The 21493-nt window shown below is 50.0% G+C and overlaps 2 protein-coding genes across 38 annotated transcripts in view; one reads left to right on the forward strand and one right to left on the reverse strand.

Annotated features, from left to right (window-relative positions):
* The window catches only part of PIGU (phosphatidylinositol glycan anchor biosynthesis class U), a 114811-nt gene extending 97033 nt beyond the window's left edge, over nucleotides 1-17778 (reverse strand). Inside the window, exons 1-2 of one of the 5 annotated variants that reach the window (XM_070588121.1) lie at nucleotides 17466-17753; nucleotides 15586-15609 (exon numbers count right to left, since the gene is read on the reverse strand). The gene's annotated coding sequence lies outside the window, so the exon portion shown is untranslated. Of the gene's footprint in view, nucleotides 1-10979; nucleotides 11197-15585; nucleotides 15610-17465 lie in introns of those variants that run through there. The other 4 variants (XM_070588120.1, XM_070588122.1, XM_070588123.1 and 1 more) reach the window with 4 other exon arrangements.
* TP53INP2 (tumor protein p53 inducible nuclear protein 2) overlaps nucleotides 1-21003 on the forward strand; it is a 28994-nt gene extending 7991 nt beyond the window's left edge. The window contains exons 2-9 of one of the 33 annotated variants that reach the window (XM_070588136.1): nucleotides 3688-3918; nucleotides 8466-8553; nucleotides 11497-11523; nucleotides 12202-12408; nucleotides 13278-13382; nucleotides 16255-16429; nucleotides 16835-17123; nucleotides 17618-21003. In XM_070588136.1, the coding sequence (XP_070444237.1) occupies nucleotides 16306-16429; nucleotides 16835-17123; nucleotides 17618-17870 (666 nt within the window). In that variant the 5' untranslated portion in view covers nucleotides 3688-3918; nucleotides 8466-8553; nucleotides 11497-11523; ... (1 more) ...; nucleotides 13278-13382; nucleotides 16255-16305 and the 3' untranslated portion in view covers nucleotides 17871-21003. Of the gene's footprint in view, nucleotides 1-3561; nucleotides 3648-3687; nucleotides 3919-8465; nucleotides 8554-11436; nucleotides 11524-11597; nucleotides 11749-12167; nucleotides 12409-12595; nucleotides 12764-13277; nucleotides 13383-13874; nucleotides 13994-14342; nucleotides 14428-16254; nucleotides 16430-16834; nucleotides 17124-17617 lie in introns of those variants that run through there. The other 32 variants (XM_070588148.1, XM_070588149.1, XM_070588159.1 and 29 more) reach the window with 32 other exon arrangements.
* The last annotated feature ends 490 nt before the right edge of the window (nucleotides 21004-21493 follow it).

Below are 21493 nucleotides of genomic sequence, written 5' to 3' on the forward strand. Positions count from 1 at the left end.
GTCAAGATGGACGCATATCCTTTTTGTCTCCTTTGCTAGTAGTCAGATGTTTGTTTTTCCCTAGTCTACTGTTTCATTGGGTGTAGCCCTTAAAGGGTCCTAGATTCATCAAGGGTCTCAGTTCCAACCCCTAACTTCATGTAAGCCCAAGCCTTTATCTCCCCAAATGTCTGTTAAAACCCAAAGTGTTGCAGGTTCGGTTGTACCTTTAAAAGGATGTTTGTTGTTTTTATTTCCAGCATTTTCATGTGTTACGTAGCAGGAAGTTCCAGATATTGTCAGAACAGGAAGTCCAACTCAATACTTAGTAGATAAAATTGTCGCTGTCTGTTTACTTGTCTATTTTCTTCAGGAGTATCAAGCTCTGGGAGGTCAGGGACTAGGTCTGACTCATCTCTGGGTCAAGACACCAGCCCAAGACCTGGCACACAGTAAATACTCAGTGCATTTCTTGATACCAGACCTTCACTCAAACACCTCTAGTGTTGGCAGACTCACTTTCTCCCAAAGTAGCCTTTCCTTTGGAGAGGGTTGTGTTACCTGGGTGACTGCCTGGCTCCTGGGGGACAGCCTGCCCCTCATTTGTGTTCATCCTTCCCAACACTCAACTTGTCTACTCAGATTCTGCAGAGCGGGGCTCAGGGCCTGGATGATCTCAGTAATAACTGGGACTTTGAGCTTTAATTCAGGAGAAAGTACATGGATCAATTCTAGGTGTAAACCTAAAGCTCTCATGCACCATTGGTAGAAGTTTGGATGGGCACAATATTTTGAGAGTGCAATTTGACACCATCTATTGAAATTTGAAATATGTATACTTGCAGTTCACTTCTCTGAATCTATTCTATTCATACAAGAATAGTTAGTGTAGCATTGTTTGTGGCACAAAAAATTGAAAACCACCCAAATGTCCATCAATAAGTGATCAACTAAATAAGCTATCTACAGTCATACAATGGGAAATTGTAAGACTTTTTTTTTTTTGGTGAGTAAGATTGGCCCTGAGCTAACATCTGTGCCAACCTTCCTCTGTTTTGTATGTGGGACACTGCCATAGCATGGCTTGATGAGCAATGTGTAGGTCCGTGCCTGGGAGCCGAACCTGCGAACCCCGGGCAGCTGAAGCTAAGTGGAGCGCAGGAACTTAACCGCTATGCCACTGAGCCAGCTCCAGTATTTTTTTTTTTTTTTAGGAAGATTAGCCCTGAGCTAACTGCTGCCAATCCTCCCCTTTTTGCTGAGGAAGACTGGCCCTGAGCTAACATCTGTGCCCATCTTCCTTTGCTTTATATGTGGGATGCGGGCCACAGCATGGCTTGACAAGTGTGCTATGTCTGCACCCAGGATCCAACCATTGAACCCCGGGCTGCCGAAGCGGAACATGCAAACTTAACTGCTGTGCCACTGGGCCGGCCCCTCCAGTTTTTTTTTTTGATGAGGTAGATCTACGTGTATTGGCGTAGGTAGAACTCCAAGTCATATTGTTCAGTGAAAAATGTGAGTCTGCAGGGTGGTGTATATGATATATGTATGTAGAACCAAACAAACCTACAAACAGTATAAATTGGTACATCCTGAAGGCTGTTTGGCAATATCTATCAACTTTAAAAATGCTATTTAAACTTTTAAAATAACCTCAACTGACTAATCTCCACTAATAGATATTCATCTCACAAATAAATTTGCGAAATTATAGATGAAAATATTAATTGCAGCATTGTTTGTAATAATAACATTTTGGACACAGCCTTTCTTTCCCTAGGGGGCTGGATAAATATCATGCATAAATGGGATAAATGCATAAATGGGATACTATGCAAATGTGAAAAAGAATGAGGCTGCTTTCCATACTGATAAGGGTGGTAAGATAAACTGTAGAGTGAAAAAAACAAGGTATAGAACAGTGTCTCTCTGTGAAACGTACATATATGTATATATACATTGGGTTTTAAAGGCTCAGAATATCTCTGGGAGGAATCACAGGAAACTGGAACTGAAGGTGGTCTCCAAGGAGACCAGGTGGCTGGGAACAGGGGAGTGAGGGCCACTTGATTTCCACTGTGGTCCCTATTGAACCTTTGGAATTTTGAACTATCTCCTTGTAATTAAGTAATAGAAATTTTAAAGTATAATTCTAAAACTAGAAGCAAAAAGCCCTATGAAACAAAACCCTTTCTATATGTATGTACATATGTTGTGTACAAAAAGGAAAGGAGGATACACTCCAAATTAGGGGCAGTTGTGGAAGATCCCTGGGATTGGACAAGGGGTGATCAAGGGTGACGTTGATTTCATTTTGATTGTTTGAATTTTATGTTTGTAATTTTTAAAAAATTAGGAATTTGGGGCTGGCCCGGTGACGCAGCAGCTAAGTTTGCATGTTCCAGTTCGTTGGCCTGGGGCTTGCCAGTTCAGATCCCGGGTACAGACCTATGTGCTGCTTGTCAAGCCATGCTGTGGCAGGAGTCCCATATATAAAGCAGAGGAAGATGGGCACAGATGTTAACTCAGGGCCAGTCTTCCTCAGCAAAAAGAGGAGGATTGGTGGCAGATGTTAGCTCAGGGCTAATCTTCCTCAAAAAAAAAAAAAAAATTAGGAAGGTTACTTGGATTTTATACAATATTTATGTAAACTGTTGCATCTTTTAAATTATGTTTTAATTTTTAAAAATAGACTTCAGGTGGCTAGAATACAACCACTCCAGGCAAAAGAGTGAGGCTGACCCTCTTCCTTCTGAGAGAAGGATTCATGTCATGCCCTTTGTTCCACCTGCCTTCCCCAAGGACACCCTGGCTCAGAAAGAGGCACCTAGGCTACTCGGGGCATCATTCCAAAGAGCCTCGCCTGTCACCTTTCACCCACTTAGCTCCCTGTCCCCAGTGTTCTGGGCTGAGAACCAGAGCCGATTGACCATGGGGTTGTGTTTCCACAGGGCCTATCAATGTGAGGTCGAGTAGGGCCAGCCCAGGAAAACTGGGTCATCTGCTCCGACCTCCACTTCTCTGTCCTTCCCCTTCAATGCCCCGCCACCCTTTCCCCACCTCCCAATCTGTGTTTCTCTCTCAGTCTATTCAGTGGAGAGAAGTCATCTGAAAAGCCCATTCGACTAGATGTATGGGGATTTAGTGTTCCCCGCTCTTGACTAGTTATATTTGAGGAGGCATCTAAAGGGGCAGTGCTTAACTCTGAGGAAGGACGCGATAATGGTGGAATTTCTAGCACCAGTGAGGATCCTGAGGCAAAAGGGCCTTGCTTTCCCTCATAAGTCATGTTGCTAGGCAATGCCATATAGCACTTAAGAGCTGGATGGGCTTTCAAGCCAGGCTGACAGGATTCATATCCCACTCTTTTACTTAGTAGCCGGCAAACCTTGGGCAGGTAACTCAAACTCTCTGAACCTCAGTTTCCAAACCTACAAGATGGGGATATTAAGAGAAGCTCACTTACAGGACCTTTGTGAAGCTGCAATGAGATATTACATGAAAACATAGAAACGTAGAAAGCAATCAATAAATGTTAGCCATGATTACTATTACTTGTACAAATACTTTTTTTTAAAGGAAAGAGCTAAAAAGCTTTGAAGGCCCCTGCAGAAGAAATATTAAATCTGGCAAGTCAATAAGTCACCTGGATATAGAGCAAAGAGGTATTAGTCACCAACTTTCTTTCTTTCTTTCTTTCACCAGCATTCTAATCCAACCCAAGTCAGGAACAGCTGTCATGACAGAAGAAGTTTTTGAGCAAAAGTCTAAGGAAAATGATGTTCTGACCAAAATCTTGACAACTTCATTTGAAAGATGGAAAACATCTGACCTGGGGTTATGAACTGCTGAGCTTGCCTTGCTCACATGAATTGGTCAATGTTGATTTTGTGTATGTAGGTCAGTGGTCACATTGTATTTTCTCAACTAAATTGAGTAAGTATATTTCAATGTTGCCTTTTTTTTCTTCTTAAGGCAACTTTGAGGTATAATGAGTTTTGACAAATATATTCACTCATGTAAACAATCACACAATCCAAATATAGAACATTTCTATCGCTCCAGAGAGTTCCCTCGTTCCCCTCTATAGTCAGTCCTTCCACTCATCCCCAGGCAGCTGTTGATCTGCTGTCAGTGTACATTACTTTTGCCTGTTCTAGAAGTTCACAAAAATGGCATCATATGGCATGTACTCTTTTGCGTCTGCTTGCTTCTGTTCAGCGTGGTATTTTGAGGTTCATCCATATTTGTTGCCGGTATTAGTAGTTTACTCCATTTTTATTGCTGAATAGTAGTCCATTCGATGAATATAACACAATTCTGTTAACTTTATATACTAGATTTTGAGAGAATAAAGGTTGACTGAGTTTAGACTCTAGAAGGAGAGGGGGAAGAGGTAGGAGCTGGAAATCAAAGCCTCAAGTTCGTGTTCTGTCCTTTCCCTCATGCATTCTGTTACCCTGGGCAAGTCCTTCCCACTCATCCGGGTTTCCGTCTCCTCAAATGTAAACTCAGGGCACTAGATGATCTCTAGATAACCATTCCTTGCAGTTCCATTACAGGGGGAAGGGTTTCTTTCTCTACAAAAGGCACATTTTTTAAGGCTCACAGGTAAGGTTCTGCCCCCAGGAGCTTAGAGTAGACCCAGTGAATTCCTCTGGCAGAAAGGGATGGCAAACTCCACAGAAACCAGATAAGCAAATTGAGAGTAAGCAGGGAGGCCCCTGGCAAGTCCGGGAATTGATCAATAAATATTTACACGCTATTCAGAGCTTCTATCCCTGGATTTTCTGCCAAAAGCTCTTGGTGGTAAACTCTTGGCTGGAATCAAGGGAGTCAGGCCAGGAGGATTTTTATGGAGTAGGAGGGATTCTGAGAAACTCAGAGAGCAGGCCATAGTGAAGGGCTGAGGCTGCCACTCGGCCTAGAGGGTAGGGTGGGTAGAACCAAGGGAAAGGGCAGCAGGAAGAGCTTGATCCAGGGAATGGATCAGAATCTTTCAGAGACACCATTGAGTCCAAACGCTCCCATAACCCAGATAAACCCCAGGGCCCCACATGGCTCAGGCTTAGCACCTTCAATGTCACATTCAAGAACTGTAGTATAAAGGGCAAATTGGAGGAGATCATATATACATATACATACTTGTATATGCAGAGAATATTTATGACAATTCACACAAGAAACTGGTAGCAGCATTTGCCCCTGGGGAGTGGAAATTGATTGGAGGGTACAGGGGATGGAAATGGGAAGGAAACCTATATCCTTTTGTTCTCTGGGATTTTGAATCATATGCATTTTAACCTATTCAAAAATGAATAAAAATGTACTAAATCCAAGAACAATAGTCCAACTCCAAAAACTAATTTAAAATGAATCTAATATTTGTAACTCTTGAAAAACATCAAAGGGTCTCTAATCCATGTCAACACTCTTTAGAATCTCCTTTGTTCTCACTAATCCTTTCACGCCCCACTGCTGCCTCTCAGTGTCCCTCACTCACCAAACTTGTCACTGTCCATCAAAAACTGTCCCTAGGGGCCAGCCTGGTGGCGCAGTAGTTAAGTGCACACGTTCCACTTCGGCAGCCTGGGGTTCGCCACTTCAGATCCTGGGTGGGGACATGGCACCATTTGGCAAGTCATGCTGTGGTAGGCGTCCCACATACAAAGTAGAGGAAGATGGGCACGGATGTTAGCTCAGGGCCAGTCTTCCTCAGGAAAAAGAGGAGGATTGGCAACGGATGTTAGCTCAGGCTAACCTTCTCAAAAAACAACAACAAAATACTGTCCCTCTAGGCCTTTTCCCCCAAGCCTAGCTTTTTTTCTTTCCTTCCCTCTTTCCTCTCACCTCTCCATCCTGTCTCTGTCACCCTGTTATCCAAGTTCTGTATCTCCAAAGCCTAGAAATCAGTCAGACAAGACAAAGTTCTCCTTAGAAAAGCTCTCCTTAGGGGCAGAAAAAAGGTGAGCAGGCAAAGGAGTCGCCATCATGCCCCCATTGTATAGACAGAGAAACAGAGGCCCATGGAGGGACATAGTCACATAGCAAGTCAGAAGCAGAGCCAAGGCAAGGGTGCAGGGCTCCTGATTTGAAATCATATTTCAGGCCTTTCAACCCCTTTGCCCCAAGCTTCTATTCATCCTTCCAAGCCTAGCTAAGGTGTCTTCTCTTCCAGGAAGCCTTCCTTGAATCTTTTTTTGTGGAGGGAGAGGTTACTTCTTCCCAAAGAGATCTTGGAGAGCTTCCTGGAGGAAGTGCTATCCCTCGACTTCAACTATATGACTTTGGCAAAAGAAAAAATGATATTTCCCAGTTATAACACTATTTACTATGCTTCACAGAACTATTTGCCCTAAGACAAAATGTACTACAGTATGTTAGTAACTCAAGCTGCCTCAATTTTCATGCAAGAAACTTTCTTTGACATGTGTGTAGTAGTTTTCCATTGCTGTGTAATAAACCTCCACAAACTTAGGTGCTCAAGATATACCATTTATTAGCTCACAGTTCTATAAATCAGAAGTCCAGGCACAGCTCCTCTGGGTTCTTTGCTCAGGGACCCACAAGGCTGAAATCAAGGTGTTGGCCAGCTGTGTCCTCATCTGGAGACTCAACCTGGGAAAGATTGGCTTCCAGGCTCCCTCAGGTTGTTGGCAGAATTCATTTTCTTGCGGCCATATTACTGAGATCCCCATTTTCTTGTTCTCTGTCGGTCAGGGAGCACTTTCAGCTGCTGCTGCTCCTGCTGCTTTTTTTTTTTGCTGAGGAAGATTTGCCCTGAGCTAACAACTGCTGCCAATCTTCCTCTTCTTTTGCTTGAGGAAGATTAGCCCTGAGCTAACATCTGTGCCAATCTTCCTCTATTTTGTATGTGGGTCACCACCACAGCATGGCTGACAAGTGGTGTAGGTCTGCACCCAGTATAGAAACCTGCGAACCTGGGCCACCAAAGCAGAGCATGCCGAACTTAACCACTGCGCCACAGGGCCGGCCCCACACACTTAGCTTCTAGAGGCCCTCCTTGGGTCCTTGCCATGTGGCCATCTGCACAACATGGCAGTTTGTCCCTTTAAGGCCAACATGGGAATGCCTGCTGCTCCAGAAAATGATTTAATGTTGGGTAAAAATGCTGTACATTTTTCACACATAGGCTTTATCATTTTTATGCTATTTATTATTGACATACAATATTTATTATGCACATACAATATTTCTATACAGTTGAATATATAGAAACGTGCACAGACACTTAATAGCACTGTGATCTTGAGCCTCAGCAACCTGAGCCTCAATTGCCTCATCTGTAAAATGGGGATAACAACAATGTCCATCTTGGAGAGTTACAGGCACATCATAAATGCTCAATAAATATAAGCTGCTGATTATATTAGTCCTGAAGACTAGAGAGGGTCTAGACACAGGGAGATTAAGTGAGTGAAGGATGGGGTTCCCTAGGAGGAAGAAAGTACAAGAGCAAAATCCTGGAAGCAGGAAAGCTGGTGGTGGTTTGGAGTGTGATCATTGGTAGAGGGTGTGTGTGTGTTGACAGAGAATGCCAAAAGCTTGGGTGGGGGCAGCTTCAAGCACAGCACTTACTGAATGCTTACTGTGTACCAGGTACATGAGAGGGGGCCTGGCCAGTAGTAGTATTTTCAGCCTGAAGGTGGTGGGGAGCCAAGGAAGAGCAGAGATCAGGAAAGGGCAGCGGTCTGAGCTTCAGGGAGTCCATTTGCGCTACAACAGTGGCTGGTCCAGCACGAGGGAAACTCACTGTCCACGCTCTCCTCTCCAGTCTCAAAGCTTGAGGGATGCAACCATTTTCCTTTAAAAGTTCGAAACGTGGGGATTCATGCAGGACACTCACAGCAGAGCAGCTCACTCGGGTACTTGTTCATACTCACAAACATACCCACATGTTTATCACATGGAGCCCCAAAGTCACCACCCCACCCTCACACCATGGGCAAATGGACTAAAACTAAGCTAGGCATTTGGCTTCCTGCACTCATCTCCTCTTCCTGAAATGAATCCTGTCCTGACCATCACCTCCTCATGGTCAGGGGCATTAAGCACAGTTCACCCAAACAAACTCGGATGCCTGGAGGTTGGGGCTGGAGGTACTATTTAGGAAGCACAGAACCAGCCATTTTGCAGATAGGGAAACTGAGGCTCAGACAAAGAAAGTGACTTGCCCAGGGCCAGGCAGTGAGGCCAGGATTGATAGAACCAGGATTGAAATCTGGATTTACTGACAGTCAGACAAGGGTCTCTTTCATGGTGTATACGCATGCCCCCCCACCCCCACCCCCACCGTTATCCTCAATTCAGGCATCTCTGGGTTGAACAACAAAGCTTTTTGAATAGGAATTCAGGAGCTATGGCCCCTTGTTAATGTATAAACCTATCTCTTGGGGGAATTTGGGGATCGTGTCTGCCCTAGTTGGCTTTACCAATGAAATTTCTTCCCCTCTCTGTCTCAGTTTCTTCATCAATAAAATGGGAAGAATAATATTACCTACTACATACATTATGGGATTGTTGTGAAGACTAAATGAGTTATCAACACAGGTAAGCACTTAGAATAGTACCTGGCATATAGAAATCTCAATAGTTTCTTCACTAAAATTATTTGTTTAACTCTAGATCTAGGGCTAGTGGGGGGTAGGAGGAGAGCTCTGCTTCCAGAGTGATCAGAACTTGCTGGTTTTGACTCAGATTCCAAGCTACCCACTGGGCTTCATCTCAGCCTTGCCCTCTAGCTTAGGGGCTAAAGGGGAGGGGGGGGTGGTGAGACAGTTCTCCAGCAGGTTCATACCTTCAAGTACACGGAAGGCCTGTGAGGGACACACCCAGGCTGACACATCTTTACCCTTTGAAGTGGGGGGCCCCAAGTCATCGGGGAGCCCCCAGGGTTTGGTGAGGCCAAGCCCAAGTCCCAGACAGGAATAGAAGGGTGACCTCTTGACCTCCAATCCTGGGAGCCATAAAATTGGGCAAGTGCTTACATCTGGGCAGGGATTGGATGGATTAACCCCATGGATGTGAGCTCATGAGCACATGGGTGTATATTTGTACATGGATGCCTTCATGTGTATGCATAGATGTCCATGCATATCCATGTGTGTACATAGGAGTGGCATCCTATGTCTGATTGGAAATGGGATTCTAGGATTACCCCCAGTATGGTGCCCACTGCCCCTTTTTACAGCCCCCAGGTCCAGGCCAAGGTCCCAGAATACTAAGCCCGCTCCCCAGGACCAGGGTCAGTAGATGGCTCTGCTACTCTATAATCCTAAGCACGTACCTTGACCTCCCTCTGCCTCAGTTTCTCTACCTATAAAGTGAGGAGTTTGGATGAATTGAGGTCTAGGTCTTCTCCAGCCCTGATAATAAATCTCTGCAGTGTAGAGGGATGGGTCCCCAGGGTTTCAGGAAGGGACTCCACTGGGCTCCAGCCCCCTACTTCCATAGGTACCTCTGACTCTACAGAGAAATGGAAGACTGGGATCTGACCTAGCAGTCTGTACATGGGGTTCAGCTAAGGCTGGGAGCAGAATCCAGGTCATTTAGGGTATCAGAGTTTATGTCAGGAGCCCCCATCCCTGGGCTCAGGGAACCAGAACTCTATGTCCAATAAAAAACCTCCTGTCCCAGGATAGAGGGTCCAGCTGTCAACTCTTGTACAAGCCAACCTTCTTGAGCTGTAACTGCTGATTTGATTAGAGTCTACTCGCTATCAGGCCCAGCAGGCTGGGTGGGGGAGTATATGGACAAAGATTCTGCCCTTGGGATGCCAACTACCCACTTGGGAAGACACATACACACCCACAATTGGTCATCTTCATTTACTGTTTATTGAATAAATAAATGACTGTCCATCAAGATAGCTCTGGACACATGGCTGGGGACAGGGAAGGCTACCTAGAAGAAGGGGTGAGTAGAATCTTGAAGACAGGAAAGATCTGAATTCACAAAGGCCTGAAGAGGGCTTTCCAGGCAGGGGAAAGAGCTTGAGCAAAAGTGTGGATGTGGGAGAGTGTTGAAGGGGCAAAGAGGAGTTTGACCTTAGCACAAGGTGCATGTGGGAGAAGAAGGGAAGATGAAACTGGAGAGAACTGGGGCTGCGTCATGGAAGGCCATGAATGCTGTGTGAGGAGTGTGGTACTTTGGGAGACACAGAAGGTTTTAAGCAGACAAGTGGTGTGACAGGAGAGGTGTATTAATGATTATACAGTTAAGTCAGCAAAGAGGTCAAGAGAGGGTAGCAGGAAGCAAATGTGATGGGCATAGGCTCAGGGTTGCATGAAATGAGGACACTTTAGGGACACCATTCCAAAACACTGCTCTCTCCTCCCCCGAGCAGCCTCTGGATATTATTTCCCGTCTCCTTCTCCTAGCTGCTAGGGCTGAGGAGTCCCTCTGGGGTTTCAGACTAGGCTGGGACAGGATTTTGTCACCAAAGCATGAAGCTCTGGCCTACCTCACTCCCTGTCTCCTGTTGGGCCAGATGGGCAGTTCTCAGACCCACCCTCACCAGTCCTGCTGTACTGAGACAGGACTCAGAACCTCTGAGATTCTGAGGATGTATATTTGTGGCCTCTCCCTGGGCATTTCCCAGGCCACTGGGGGAGCTGGGGGTTTAGAGCATGGGATTGGCAGAATCCTGACAGCAGAGTGTTTGAAAGAAGCTCTAGAAGGAAGCTTGGATATGTTAAGTTTGACAGAAAAGGAAATTGAGGCCCAGAGAGGTAAGACGACTTTCTTGAGGTCACATAGCAAGTTTGGGGCAGTCAGGACTGGGCCCAGGTCCCCCTGGGGGTGCTGAAGCACTCTGGGATTTAGGCAATCTGGTGCATGTAGAGTAGAGAGGGCTGGGGCCAGGAACTATGGGTTCAAATCCTGGCTCTGCCATTTACTATAGCTTTGTGACATTAGGAAGTCACTTAGGCTCTCTGAGTCTGTTTCCTTAACTGGAAAATGGAGATAATACTCACTTTTGGGGGTTGTTGTGAAGATCAAGACACATAAAACATGGGGCCGGCCTGTGGCTGAGTGGTTAAGTTGGTGCACACCACTTGGGCAGACTGGGGTTTCGCTGGTTTGGATCCTGGGCACCGGCACAGCACCGCTCATCAGGCCATGCTGAGGTGGCGTCCCACATAGCACAGCCAGAAGGACCTAGATCTAGAATATACAACTATGTACTGGGGGCTTTGGGAAGAAGAAGAAGAGAAAAAAAGGAAGATTGGCAACACATGTTAGCTCAGGTGCCAATCTTTAAAAAAAAAACCAACCACATATAAAGTGCTATAGCACAGTGTCTGGTACTGGGTAACTGTTCAATAAATGTCCGTTAGTGGTCTGGCTGCGGCAATAGTAGGTACTCAATAAATGTTGAATGCATTATTGAATATGAATCCACATACTAACAGTGAGATTTGTGATCCTCAGTTTCCCCGTGTGAAAATCGAGACTAATAACTGATCCCTGTCCTGTCACTTTTCTGTCCAGCCCCGGTAGCAACGTGGATCAAATAAGGTGTGTAAATATTCCAGTACAGAACGGTCTCTAGGTCAATGTTTATTCAGCCCAAAGCAATTCCTCTCCACGTCCTACTCTGCAAAATTTCCCGTCAGCCTAACCAACTCTACATATCCAGGTGCTCCCGCGGAACCAGGAAAAAGGGATGTCGCTCACCTCTCAAGTCTGCCTAGCTAAGGAAAAATAGGGTGGGAAAGCAGAGAACGTGTTGGGGGTGAGGAGGTGAGAGAGAAAAAGGAGGGAGAGCAGGGAGAAAGGAGGTGCGTGGACGTGGTGTGGAGTTGAGAAAAGGGTACAGACTGGGGTACTTGGATATAGGATGACGGTGAAAGGATATGGGGGGACAGTGGGAGAGGTGAGGGAGCTGGGATATGTGGAGGGAGTGCAGGAAGATGGGGATCCCGTGGGAAGGAGTGGGGACGCTCCTCACTGAGAGGTCTGGGGGTCGCCCTGGGGCAGGGGGTCCAAGCTCCCAGCAGTCGCCTCTCGCGGCGGTCCCCGGAGGCTCGGAGCCGGGCTCCGGGGCAGGAGCCACTAGCCGGCGAACCGTGGATGGGGCAGGGAGGGGGGATCCGCAGCCTGGGATTGGCCGCCGCTCCGCCGGCCGGTGACGCGGGGCGGGCGGGCCCCTTTGTGACGTCACAATCAGCTGTTTGAACGTTCCAATTTGTGCAGTGAGCCCAGCAGCAGCCGCTGCACAGACTCAAAGCCCGGCGGGCGAGCGCAGCAGCCCGGAGCGTCCGGCCCGCAGCCCCGCCGCCTCCCCGCCCAGCCCCCGCGATGCGCCCCGGCCTGTGATCAGCCGCCGATCCTGGGACGCTCCGCCGCACAACTACCTCAGCGCCACCCTTCCCGCCGCCCCGCCCTCGCCCTCGCCCCCAGGTGAGTCCGGAGCAGCTCCGGCCGGGGGGGTGCTCCCCGCGCCCCGGGACACGCCCCGCGCCCCCTGCTCCCGGGTCTTTGTCTGTTTTTGCCGGCGGCCGCCGAGGCTGCGTTCGGGTCTCCCGATTGGCTGCCGCACGCCGGTAGACCATGACGTCTCCCTATTTGCATATGACATTGAGACGTCACCAAGGCCGGCACCGCCTTCCTTCCCCCCTCCCCGCTCGGGTCGCTTGTCCTCCGGTGACCCGGTGGGCGCTGGGTCGGGGCTGGGCCCGTGGGTGAGGGACGCTGAAAGGCAGCGGGACTGGAGGGGCCTTGGCAGTTTCCTTGGCTACTTCAGCGGCTGGGGCAGGTCTCTGATCCCCTGGTTTCTCCTTGCGACTTGAGAGGGGTTCGGGCGGCGCTGCTGGGTCTAGGTTGAGGGGGTTGTCCCGAGTTCAGGGGCGGCTTGGAGCTTCAGCTCCGAGGTCTTTGGGGGAGCGCCAGATGGTGGTGGAATCCCCTTCCTCGGGCTCCCGGCTCTGCACCGCCGGGACTAACATAATAACATCCTCCTAATCCCTGACATGTGTGCAGCGCCTTAGCTAATATCACTCCCAGCCCCAAAAGGAGGAGTCTTAGACCTCATTTCATGGAAGGGGAAACTGAGGCCCAGAGAGAAGTGGCTTACTCGAGGTCATGCATCCAATTAGAGTTATAACTACTGAGTGAGTGACAGATGCATTAGCCACAGGCACATACCTACTAGGAGCTCAACACTAGTAACAAGTTACAAATCCTTGTCCACTGGGGACTCTACTTTGGGCTCAACATCATCCAAATTTGATAGGGCTGGTAGGTCTCCTCACTCCTGGATCTTTTTCCAGGTCTGGAGACTGGGTCCCCTTTTGTGGCCCTGATCCTAACTCTGTACCTTGGAGTCCCAGAGCCCAATAAAATTGCTGCCTCCCAGCTGTTTTGACCACAGGAAGGTGAGTCACTGGTTGCATCAGGGTGTCTCCAGGGCTGATGTAGGAGTGGGGTGGGAGGTACAAGTTCCCTTCTGTTTGGCTGTTCATCACCTCCCTGACCCCCAGGGTTGTCAGCTAGGAAGGACTGAACTGGCCTAGTGATGGTGTTTACAAGGCTTGTGCTGCCCCTCTCTCTGCTCACAGAGGGCCCAGAGAAGGAGTAGGAGAAAGAGAGCTTCTGACTTCCCCAGTGGATGGGCCCAGAGGCTAGACGAGGAGCCCCATCCCAGCCTGGGTTTTGCTCAAAGATGGGTTGAGGTAGTGGTGGCTTGGGGCTCAAGTGCTATTCAGGGCACGACTGCTGTAGTTATTAAAGGGAATGGTTCTCCCTGGAGCAGAGCTGGGAATGTGAGAACCAGGAAGCTGGCAGGGCTGGGAAAGAAAATCTGAGAGGCTCCCCCAGTGGTCATGAGTGGGCAGGCCCTGGCTGGCTGGTGCTGCTGTTACTCCTGGCTCTGTGGATGACTTGCTGTGTGACCTCAGGCAGGAAGCTTCCCCCCACTGAGCCTCCCTTACCTCAATCTGTAATTTGAGGAGGCCCGGAGAGGCTCTGGCACACAGTGGGTACTCTGGTAAGTGCATTATGAATCTTGGTGCCAGGAACCCCAGACCCTTTATAAAAGGGGTGGGCAGAGGGGCTCTGTGGGGGGGTCAGTAACTTGATCAAGGTCTGATTGCTGTCTGACCTCCTTATCTCCCCTGCATCATTATATTTTGGGGGATTGTTTGCTGAGGCTTTCCTGACTGTGTACACTCAGGACTGGATTCTCAGTGACCTGGGGCTAGGCCTGCTCTGCCACCATCTAGCTGTTTGTCTTTGGACAGACTTATATCCTCTGATCTGAAGTTGTAAAGTGGGCCGGGTGAATATCATGGTCCCTGAAAACAGCTCTTGACTTCCCTTTCATCTTCTCAATGAAGTAGTAGGTCCGTGGAAGGAGGCTGTGCCTCAACAAGTCCTCAAACTTCCCTTCCTTCAGGAGAGGCCAAGCTTGCTGGATTTTTGGTAACTGAGTCACTAACTCCTGTGGCTACAGATGGGTTGGGATGTGTGGCATGTGCTGGGCAGGCACTAGTTGGGGGTGGCCCAAACTTCCCTAATCCCTGTAGATCTGCCACCAGGGCCAGCACCGTGGGAGTGCTTCCTTCTGGAGTCCACTGTGGTTCTGCAAGTGTGGAAATACTCTCAGGGTATGGAGGTTAGGTGATTCTGTGTCAAGTGTGAAAACATTCCCAGGGAATGAGAGAGGTAGCAATGAGCATAGAAATACCTGAGGTGGGTTAGCATTAAGAGTAGAATGCCTCCAGGGAATGGAAGTGTGGACAAGCCCCCCAGGAGTTCTATAGGAAGGGTGGAAACATCCCTAGAGGAAGGTGACAAGGGGCTCAGTAGCAAAACTGTCAATCATCTTCAGGGGACAGATGTGGAGGGCCAAGCTTTAGGGACATCCAGGGGGTCTGGCCAGGAGCTCCTAGCCCAGGTCTAGTCCTGCGCTAGGCTGTGAGGTGGGGAGAGGGGCAGATCGAGAGCCACCTTCTTAGTGTCTCCATGGAGCAGGGGGTCTCCTTACTCATCTTCACCCAGGGAAGGGCTGATTGAGGGTTTAAGTCCTGGTCCAACCCTCAGTGCTCATCCTTAAGGGCTCCTAGGGTCTGATAGCTCCCTCCCTCCCTCATCACCTCCCACTGACCTGCTGTCTCCCTGGGGCCAGGCAACCTGATCCTCCTCCCAGCCAGGATGCTGCCCTTGAGCAGGAGTTTACGACTAGGGGGGCAGAGGGGGAGGGCCTGTGGGAATAGGATCTTTGAACTTTGTCTGTCAGACATGACTGAGGGCTTTGCGATCACATGGTGAGACGGTAGCAGTTCTGTGGGATTTCTGCTAGGCAGCACTTTTCAAACCACCCAGGCTCGAGTAGTGGTTCTAATCTCTGGGGTCAAGGACTGCTGTTTAGGAAATCATGATGAAAACCATGGTCCTTCTTTGCATAACAATACACAGGGACAATGGCCTCTCGCCACCAGGTTAAAAATGCCTAATCCAGACAGACATCCAGCTATGGATTATAGTGGTTATGGCTGCTGCCTCTAGAATCTGACTGCATGGGTTCAAATCCTACCTCTGTATCTTACTAGCTGTGAGACTTTGGGCAAGTTACCTTACCTCTCTGAGACTCAGTTTCTTTATCTGTAAAAGAGAGATAATAATTATACTCACTTCCTAGAGTTGTTGTGAGGATTACATGGGGTAATATAGGTAAAGCGATTAGTATAGTACCTGGCACATGAATGTTCGCTGTATTATGATAATGATGATAAATAATCACAATATTGGGCAATTTCTTTCTTGCTTGGATAACTCCTATTTACCCTTCAAGGTCCAGCTTGGATGCCCAATCCTCTGGAAACCTTCCCTGACAGAGTCTGGTCATATATATCACTCCTTCCATGTCCCTAGAGCATGGAATAATATTAATAACTAGTTGATTAGTTTACTGACTTCTTACTCTGAGTCCAGGTACTATTCTAAGCACTTTGTGTTTAGCTTATTTAATTCTTATAAGGACCCAGAGGAGGGTACCATTATCATTGCCATGTGACAGACGAGAAATCTAAAGCACAGATAAGTTAAATAACTTCCTAAGGCCACATAGAAAACAGAAAAGCCTGAGGGCAGGCTTAGCTACCAGAAAGTGCATAGGTGGCAAAGCGTCCCCACACGTCCCTGCTGTACTCTTGTCACTGCTCTGGGGGCTGGGGGTGGTATCCGGAAGTCAGGAGTGGGGGTAAACTTCAGTCAGTGGTGGCCCTGACTACTCTCTACACCTCCCAGGTTTCTGCACTGCCATAGGGCGCCCCCCTGAGGCCGCTTCACTTCCCCACCATGTTCCAGCGCCTCACTAGCCTTTTCTTCAGCAACCCCCAGCCCACTGAGGACCCTGACTGCCCCGGAGCCTTCGTCTCCGAGGAGGATGAAGTGGATGGCTGGCTCATCATTGACTTGCCGGGTGAGGCCTGAGTCAGGGACCAGGACTCTGACTCCTGGGTCTGTGAAGTAAGGGCAGGTGGCCGAGCAGCAAAGGGGAAGGGAGCTGCTTGGGGATTGGGGAGTTCCCTCAGGCCTACTGGGCAATCTGGGGCTGAGGCAGTGACACTGGAGGTGGGGTAACAGGGTCCCATCCCATGCAAGCCGGGGGATCTCTGGGCGGCACAGTGTTGGGACCCACACTTCACGTACCCTCGGGAAGCAGGTCGAGACTCCTGGCCTGTGGGTGCCCCTTGGGCGCAGCGGGCAGAGCAGCGGGTCTGACTAACGATACTCTTTCTCTCCCCGCCCCCCTGTGTCCGGTGTGTGTGTGTCCCTCCCCGCTGCACCCCCTCCTCCATATGGCTCCCCCTCCCGCACTCCATAGACAGCTACGCGGCTCCACCCAGCCCTGGGGCCGCCCCTGCCCCCGCAGGCCGCCCTCCGCCCGCGCCCTCCTTGATGGACGAGAGCTGGTTTGTTACCCCTCCCGCCTGTTTTACTGCAGAGGGTCCCGGACTTGGGCCCGCCCGCCTCCAGAGCAGCCCCCTGGAGGACCTCCTCATCGAGCACCCCAGCATGTCCGTTTACGTCACCGGCAGCACCATAGTGCTGGAGCCCGGGCCCCCTTCCCCGCACCCCGACGCTGCCCTGCCTGACGGTGATCTTAGCGATGGGTGAGCCGGCCGGGGGCGGAGCCTGGAGGCCTAGAGAGGCGTATCTCGGAGGCGCGGGTCCTGCCCCGCACTGAGGGGGCGGGACCCTCAGGGGCGTCTCTTAGTGGCAAAGGGCGGGCCTATGGCCAGGGACAGGGCTGGGAGCGGGGGACTGGGGCGGGGCTCTGAGCTACTGAGAGGCGTGGCTTCGTGGCTGGGGCGGGGTTTGGGGGAGAGGCAGTTGAGAGGCTTGGGATGGGTTTGGAGGCTGGAGGAAGGAAGCCAGAGCGTCGAGGGGGTCGGGTTTCTAGAGGCTTGTACAAAAGGCAAGAAGAGCGGAGGCTTCCCTGGGGTCTGGCTTACCTGTGGCCAGGGCTAGGAGGAAGGGCCGGCGCGCTATGAATAGAGACTGGCACTGCTCCAGGCGAGGGTGCGGGGACAGGGTGGGAGGCTCCAGTGCTCTTCTCCGCCCTCCGACTGTCTGGCTCTGACCGAGCCCTGCTTTGTCCCCGCAGGGAGTTGGCGCCTGCCCGCCGAGAGACCCGGGCCCTGCACCACGCCGCCGCCCCTCTGCCGGCGCGGGCTGCGCTGCTGGAGAAGGGGGGCCAGGCGCGGCGGCTGCAGCGGGCCCGGCAGCGGGCCGAGCGCCACGCGCTGAGCGCCAAGGTGGTGCAACGGCAGAACCGCGCCCGCGAGAGCCGCCCGCGCCGCCCCAAGCACCAGGGCAGCTTCGTCTACCAGCCGTGCCAGCGCCAGTTCAACTACTGAGCGTCCGCTGGCCGCACCACAGCCCCCTCGCCGACGCCTGACCCCTGTCGGGCCCCTCCGCCGCAGCCAGTGCGCTGCTCGAGGGGCGCCCGAGGCCCGCCTCAGGCTGGACATCACAACCTTCCTCTTTCTTAAGTGTGTGAGGTGGGGTGATAGCCCCCCTCTCCCTCAATGTCCCCACCTCTGATCCTCTAATCTGCCTCTGAATCCCCCCCTGTCTTTCACCCTTCCTCCTCTGGCCGCCATGCCCAGCATCTAATCCTCCATTTCCCCTACCCCGACACTCCATTCTTCCTTCTCTGGTCCGCGTCCCGCATCCCGCATCCCGCCCTCTGCCCTGACATTCCCCTTCATCCTTGCCCCCTAGTCCTCTACCTCTGGCCCACTCCTGATTCTCAGTCTTTCTTCCAGTCCCAGATCTGGCTCATTCCCTACCTTCAACTCCCACTTTACGAGCCACACCCTATCTCATGTTTGGCACTACACTCATTCCTTCTCCCTTATTATTCATTCCCAGTAATTCCCTCCCAAATGGGGGGGGGGGGGCGGGGGGCGGGGAGGAGAGACACTGAAACTAAAGGGTTCTGCCTTTAGTCTCCCCCTTCCCTCTCCCCTGGGGGCTGGGCTCCTTGGAGTTGCTTAGGCATGAAAAGGTGATGTACGTGGAAGAGGTCTGTGAGATGTGAGCTAGAGGGAGAAGGTGGAGGGAATCAAGGGAAAGAGACAGCCTACTGGAGAGGTAGACAGGACAGACAGGTTGAGAAGCTATAAGGAGCAGGGCACCATGGGAGCTGGCACTGTGCTTGCTCAGAGAGGCCAAACTCTGCTCTCAGGCTGAAGCCTAGAGTCTACCCCCACTTCCCTTTCCTATAATTCCACCTCCCAAATCTCTTCCTGAAATCCAACCCTCTGCAGGCCCTTGAGTCTGAAGGGCTTAGTTAGTATCTTGCTGCCCCATCCACAACATGTCATCCCAGGAGTAGAGGCTGGGCAAGGCCCTGCCATCCTGGCCATCTGTTCACATGCCCAAGGTGCTAGAACTAGCTTAGGAGAGATGCAGGTCAGAGGGCTTCTAGGCAGGGGAAGTGCACACCCCAGAGTAAGAATGCAGAGGAATGATGCTGTGGAGGTGAAGCCATCCCAAGACTGACAGCTCAGTCTTCATCTTGCTCTAGCCTTGTATTTCACACCCTGCCCAGGATGGCTAATAAACATTCTTGGGTAGGAGGCCAGGAGCCCCACTGTCCCAATCCCCAAATAGTCCTTATCCAGGTTCAGGGCCTTCAGGGGCCTCTGCTCATTTTCTCCCTCAGGGCTCTCTTCCTTTCTACGCTGTGGGAGAAATGGGTGCCCTATAGTTCCCCTCCCCTCCCCCTCCAGTAAGTACTTGGAGAAGGGAACCCGAATCCCTGGGTGAGACAGAGGGGTCGGGGCAGCCAGCTTTCCCCTTCTCATGGTGAGACTGAATTTTGGGCTCAGACACCAGCAACAGCCTCTTGGGATGCCCGGAGTTGCTTCCCTTTTCCTCTTTCTAACAGTCCTTTTCTAGTGTGTGCTCTTCTTCCCTGAAACTTTTAAGATTTCCTGTTACATACTAACATAAGTCTTCCCCCTCACCCCAATTCCAGGTTTCCAGCTGCCTTCCCTGACCCTAGAGCCCCAAGCCTCATGTGGGGTGTGTGGGCAAGGCAGGGGGTAGCCCCATGAATACTGGGATGGGGACAGAGGAAGCCCTGTTGGAGTCTCCTATGCAAGGGAGTAAGCCAAATTTACACTAAAAGCAGATCAAAGTCCCCACACCAGTCCACTAGGGTCCCAGTAGCTGACAACCTTGCTCCTCTCCCCAAGGTTCTCCTTCAGCTAGGACCTAGTCACTTTTATTCTTCCAGCCAACCCTTGGTCGTTTCACAGCCAGCTTAAGGTCTTCAGCACTTCCAAGAACTGAAACTCCCTCCAATTCTTCCTGCCTATTCCTTTACTGCCAGCTTGGGCCTAGGCTCAGTCCTGGGCAGTGCCCAGGATCCTTCTGGTGCAGGAAGAGTGAGACATAGTGCATTTGGCTCAAATTTCAAAGGGCCTCTCCCTTACCCATATTTCTGGAGTCTCCTGTAGTTCTAGAACCCTCCAATCTCATCACCAGGCTAGTTGCAAGGCTCATGTTTTTGTACTTTCCTATAGATTCTGTAGCATTGAGTGTGGCAGTATTTTAATTGTGTATAGATTTCTAAGAACCAACACTACTCAGTCTCCTGCTAGTCTGACTCCTGAAGCATCAGAACTTGTCATACTGTACTGACTGTGTATGTGCCTTTCACCTTGAGCATGCTTCAGGATATATTTTTTTAAACCACAGAACTTGAATACATGAGGGAACCAGAATTCACAAAGTCCTATGCAACCTTAGACAGGAGGGGGTTAGAGAGTCTGTCTTGACTGATGTTTTCAGAGACCCTGGAGAAGTCTGTTCCAGTTTGTGAGTATTAGTTAATGTCAATACTACCAGCACTTTGCCAAAACTGAGTATGTCAGAGGGACTCCTGTTTCTAGAAAGAGTCCCAATTACATCAAAGGGCAACTTAGAGTAATTCCCCAATCTGTCTGAGTGCTCTCTTCAAGCTGGGTGTCACTTTTCAGCCTTTGCCAGTCTGGCCCCAGCAGGGTAACACGTGTGTATGAATGCAGTTTGCTGATGTTCTGGAGTATGCCTGCTCCCCAGCCCCCACCTGGAACCCTGATGAATTTGTTCTGACCCATAATGTCTTAGGTGAAACGAGGACCCCACCAGAGCTCTTGGATGCCTCCTCAGATCCATGTGGCTTTATGTGAGGGAACTGAATGCAGACATACCTTAGCCCCTTATATTTTCCCTCTTGCCCTGCCACGTAGTTCCAAATGGAACCAACAAGTTGAGTGCATCCCTCTTGGGTGTTTTGTGTTGAGATTGGCTGAAATGAGGAGACTCTGGTTGACCGTGTTGTGACATGTCAACAGACTCAAGGACACAACCACCTCGACTTGGTCATGTGGCATGCCTGTGTATGTGTGTAACAGGATTCTGATTGTTAAACTGTAATGTTATCCTCTATGGGAGAAAAAAATTAATATAAAGAAAAATAAAAATCTATTTAAAGCACATTATGCTTTCTGTTTGAGTAGAGCTGAAGTAGAAGCATGCTGCAATGTCAAGCATAGTACTGGCATAGGGTAGTATTATTAGGCTGGCTTTGGTTCTGGTTGTGTGTGTCATACAGGGAAGGAAAAGGGTAGATAAGCTTGCTGGGAACAAAGGCAGACAATGTTCGGTCTGACTCATAAATAACTACTTTTAGAGGATCCTTATAAGACATATGTACACTAAGACAGTTGAAATAGAGATGAGAATAAGAGCATGACAGAATCACCGACTCATCCTTTTTGTCTCACGCATTGGGTTATGGCAAGGGCAGAGTCACTGCAGGGGAAGGGATGGAATATATATCTAGCTGTAGGAGACACTGCAGAAAGCTGACGCCCAGACAAAGACAGGGCCCCAAATGTTGGAGTCCCCTGAAGTTTCGGGAGGGGAGTAGGGGCAGAAGCAGCTGGTTTGGAGACTACAAATTTTTAGGTAAGAATTGAGCCAG

Source organism: Equus przewalskii, chromosome 21, assembly GCF_037783145.1.
Source record: "Equus przewalskii isolate Varuska chromosome 21, EquPr2, whole genome shotgun sequence".
Lineage (NCBI taxonomy): Eukaryota > Metazoa > Chordata > Mammalia > Perissodactyla > Equidae > Equus > Equus przewalskii.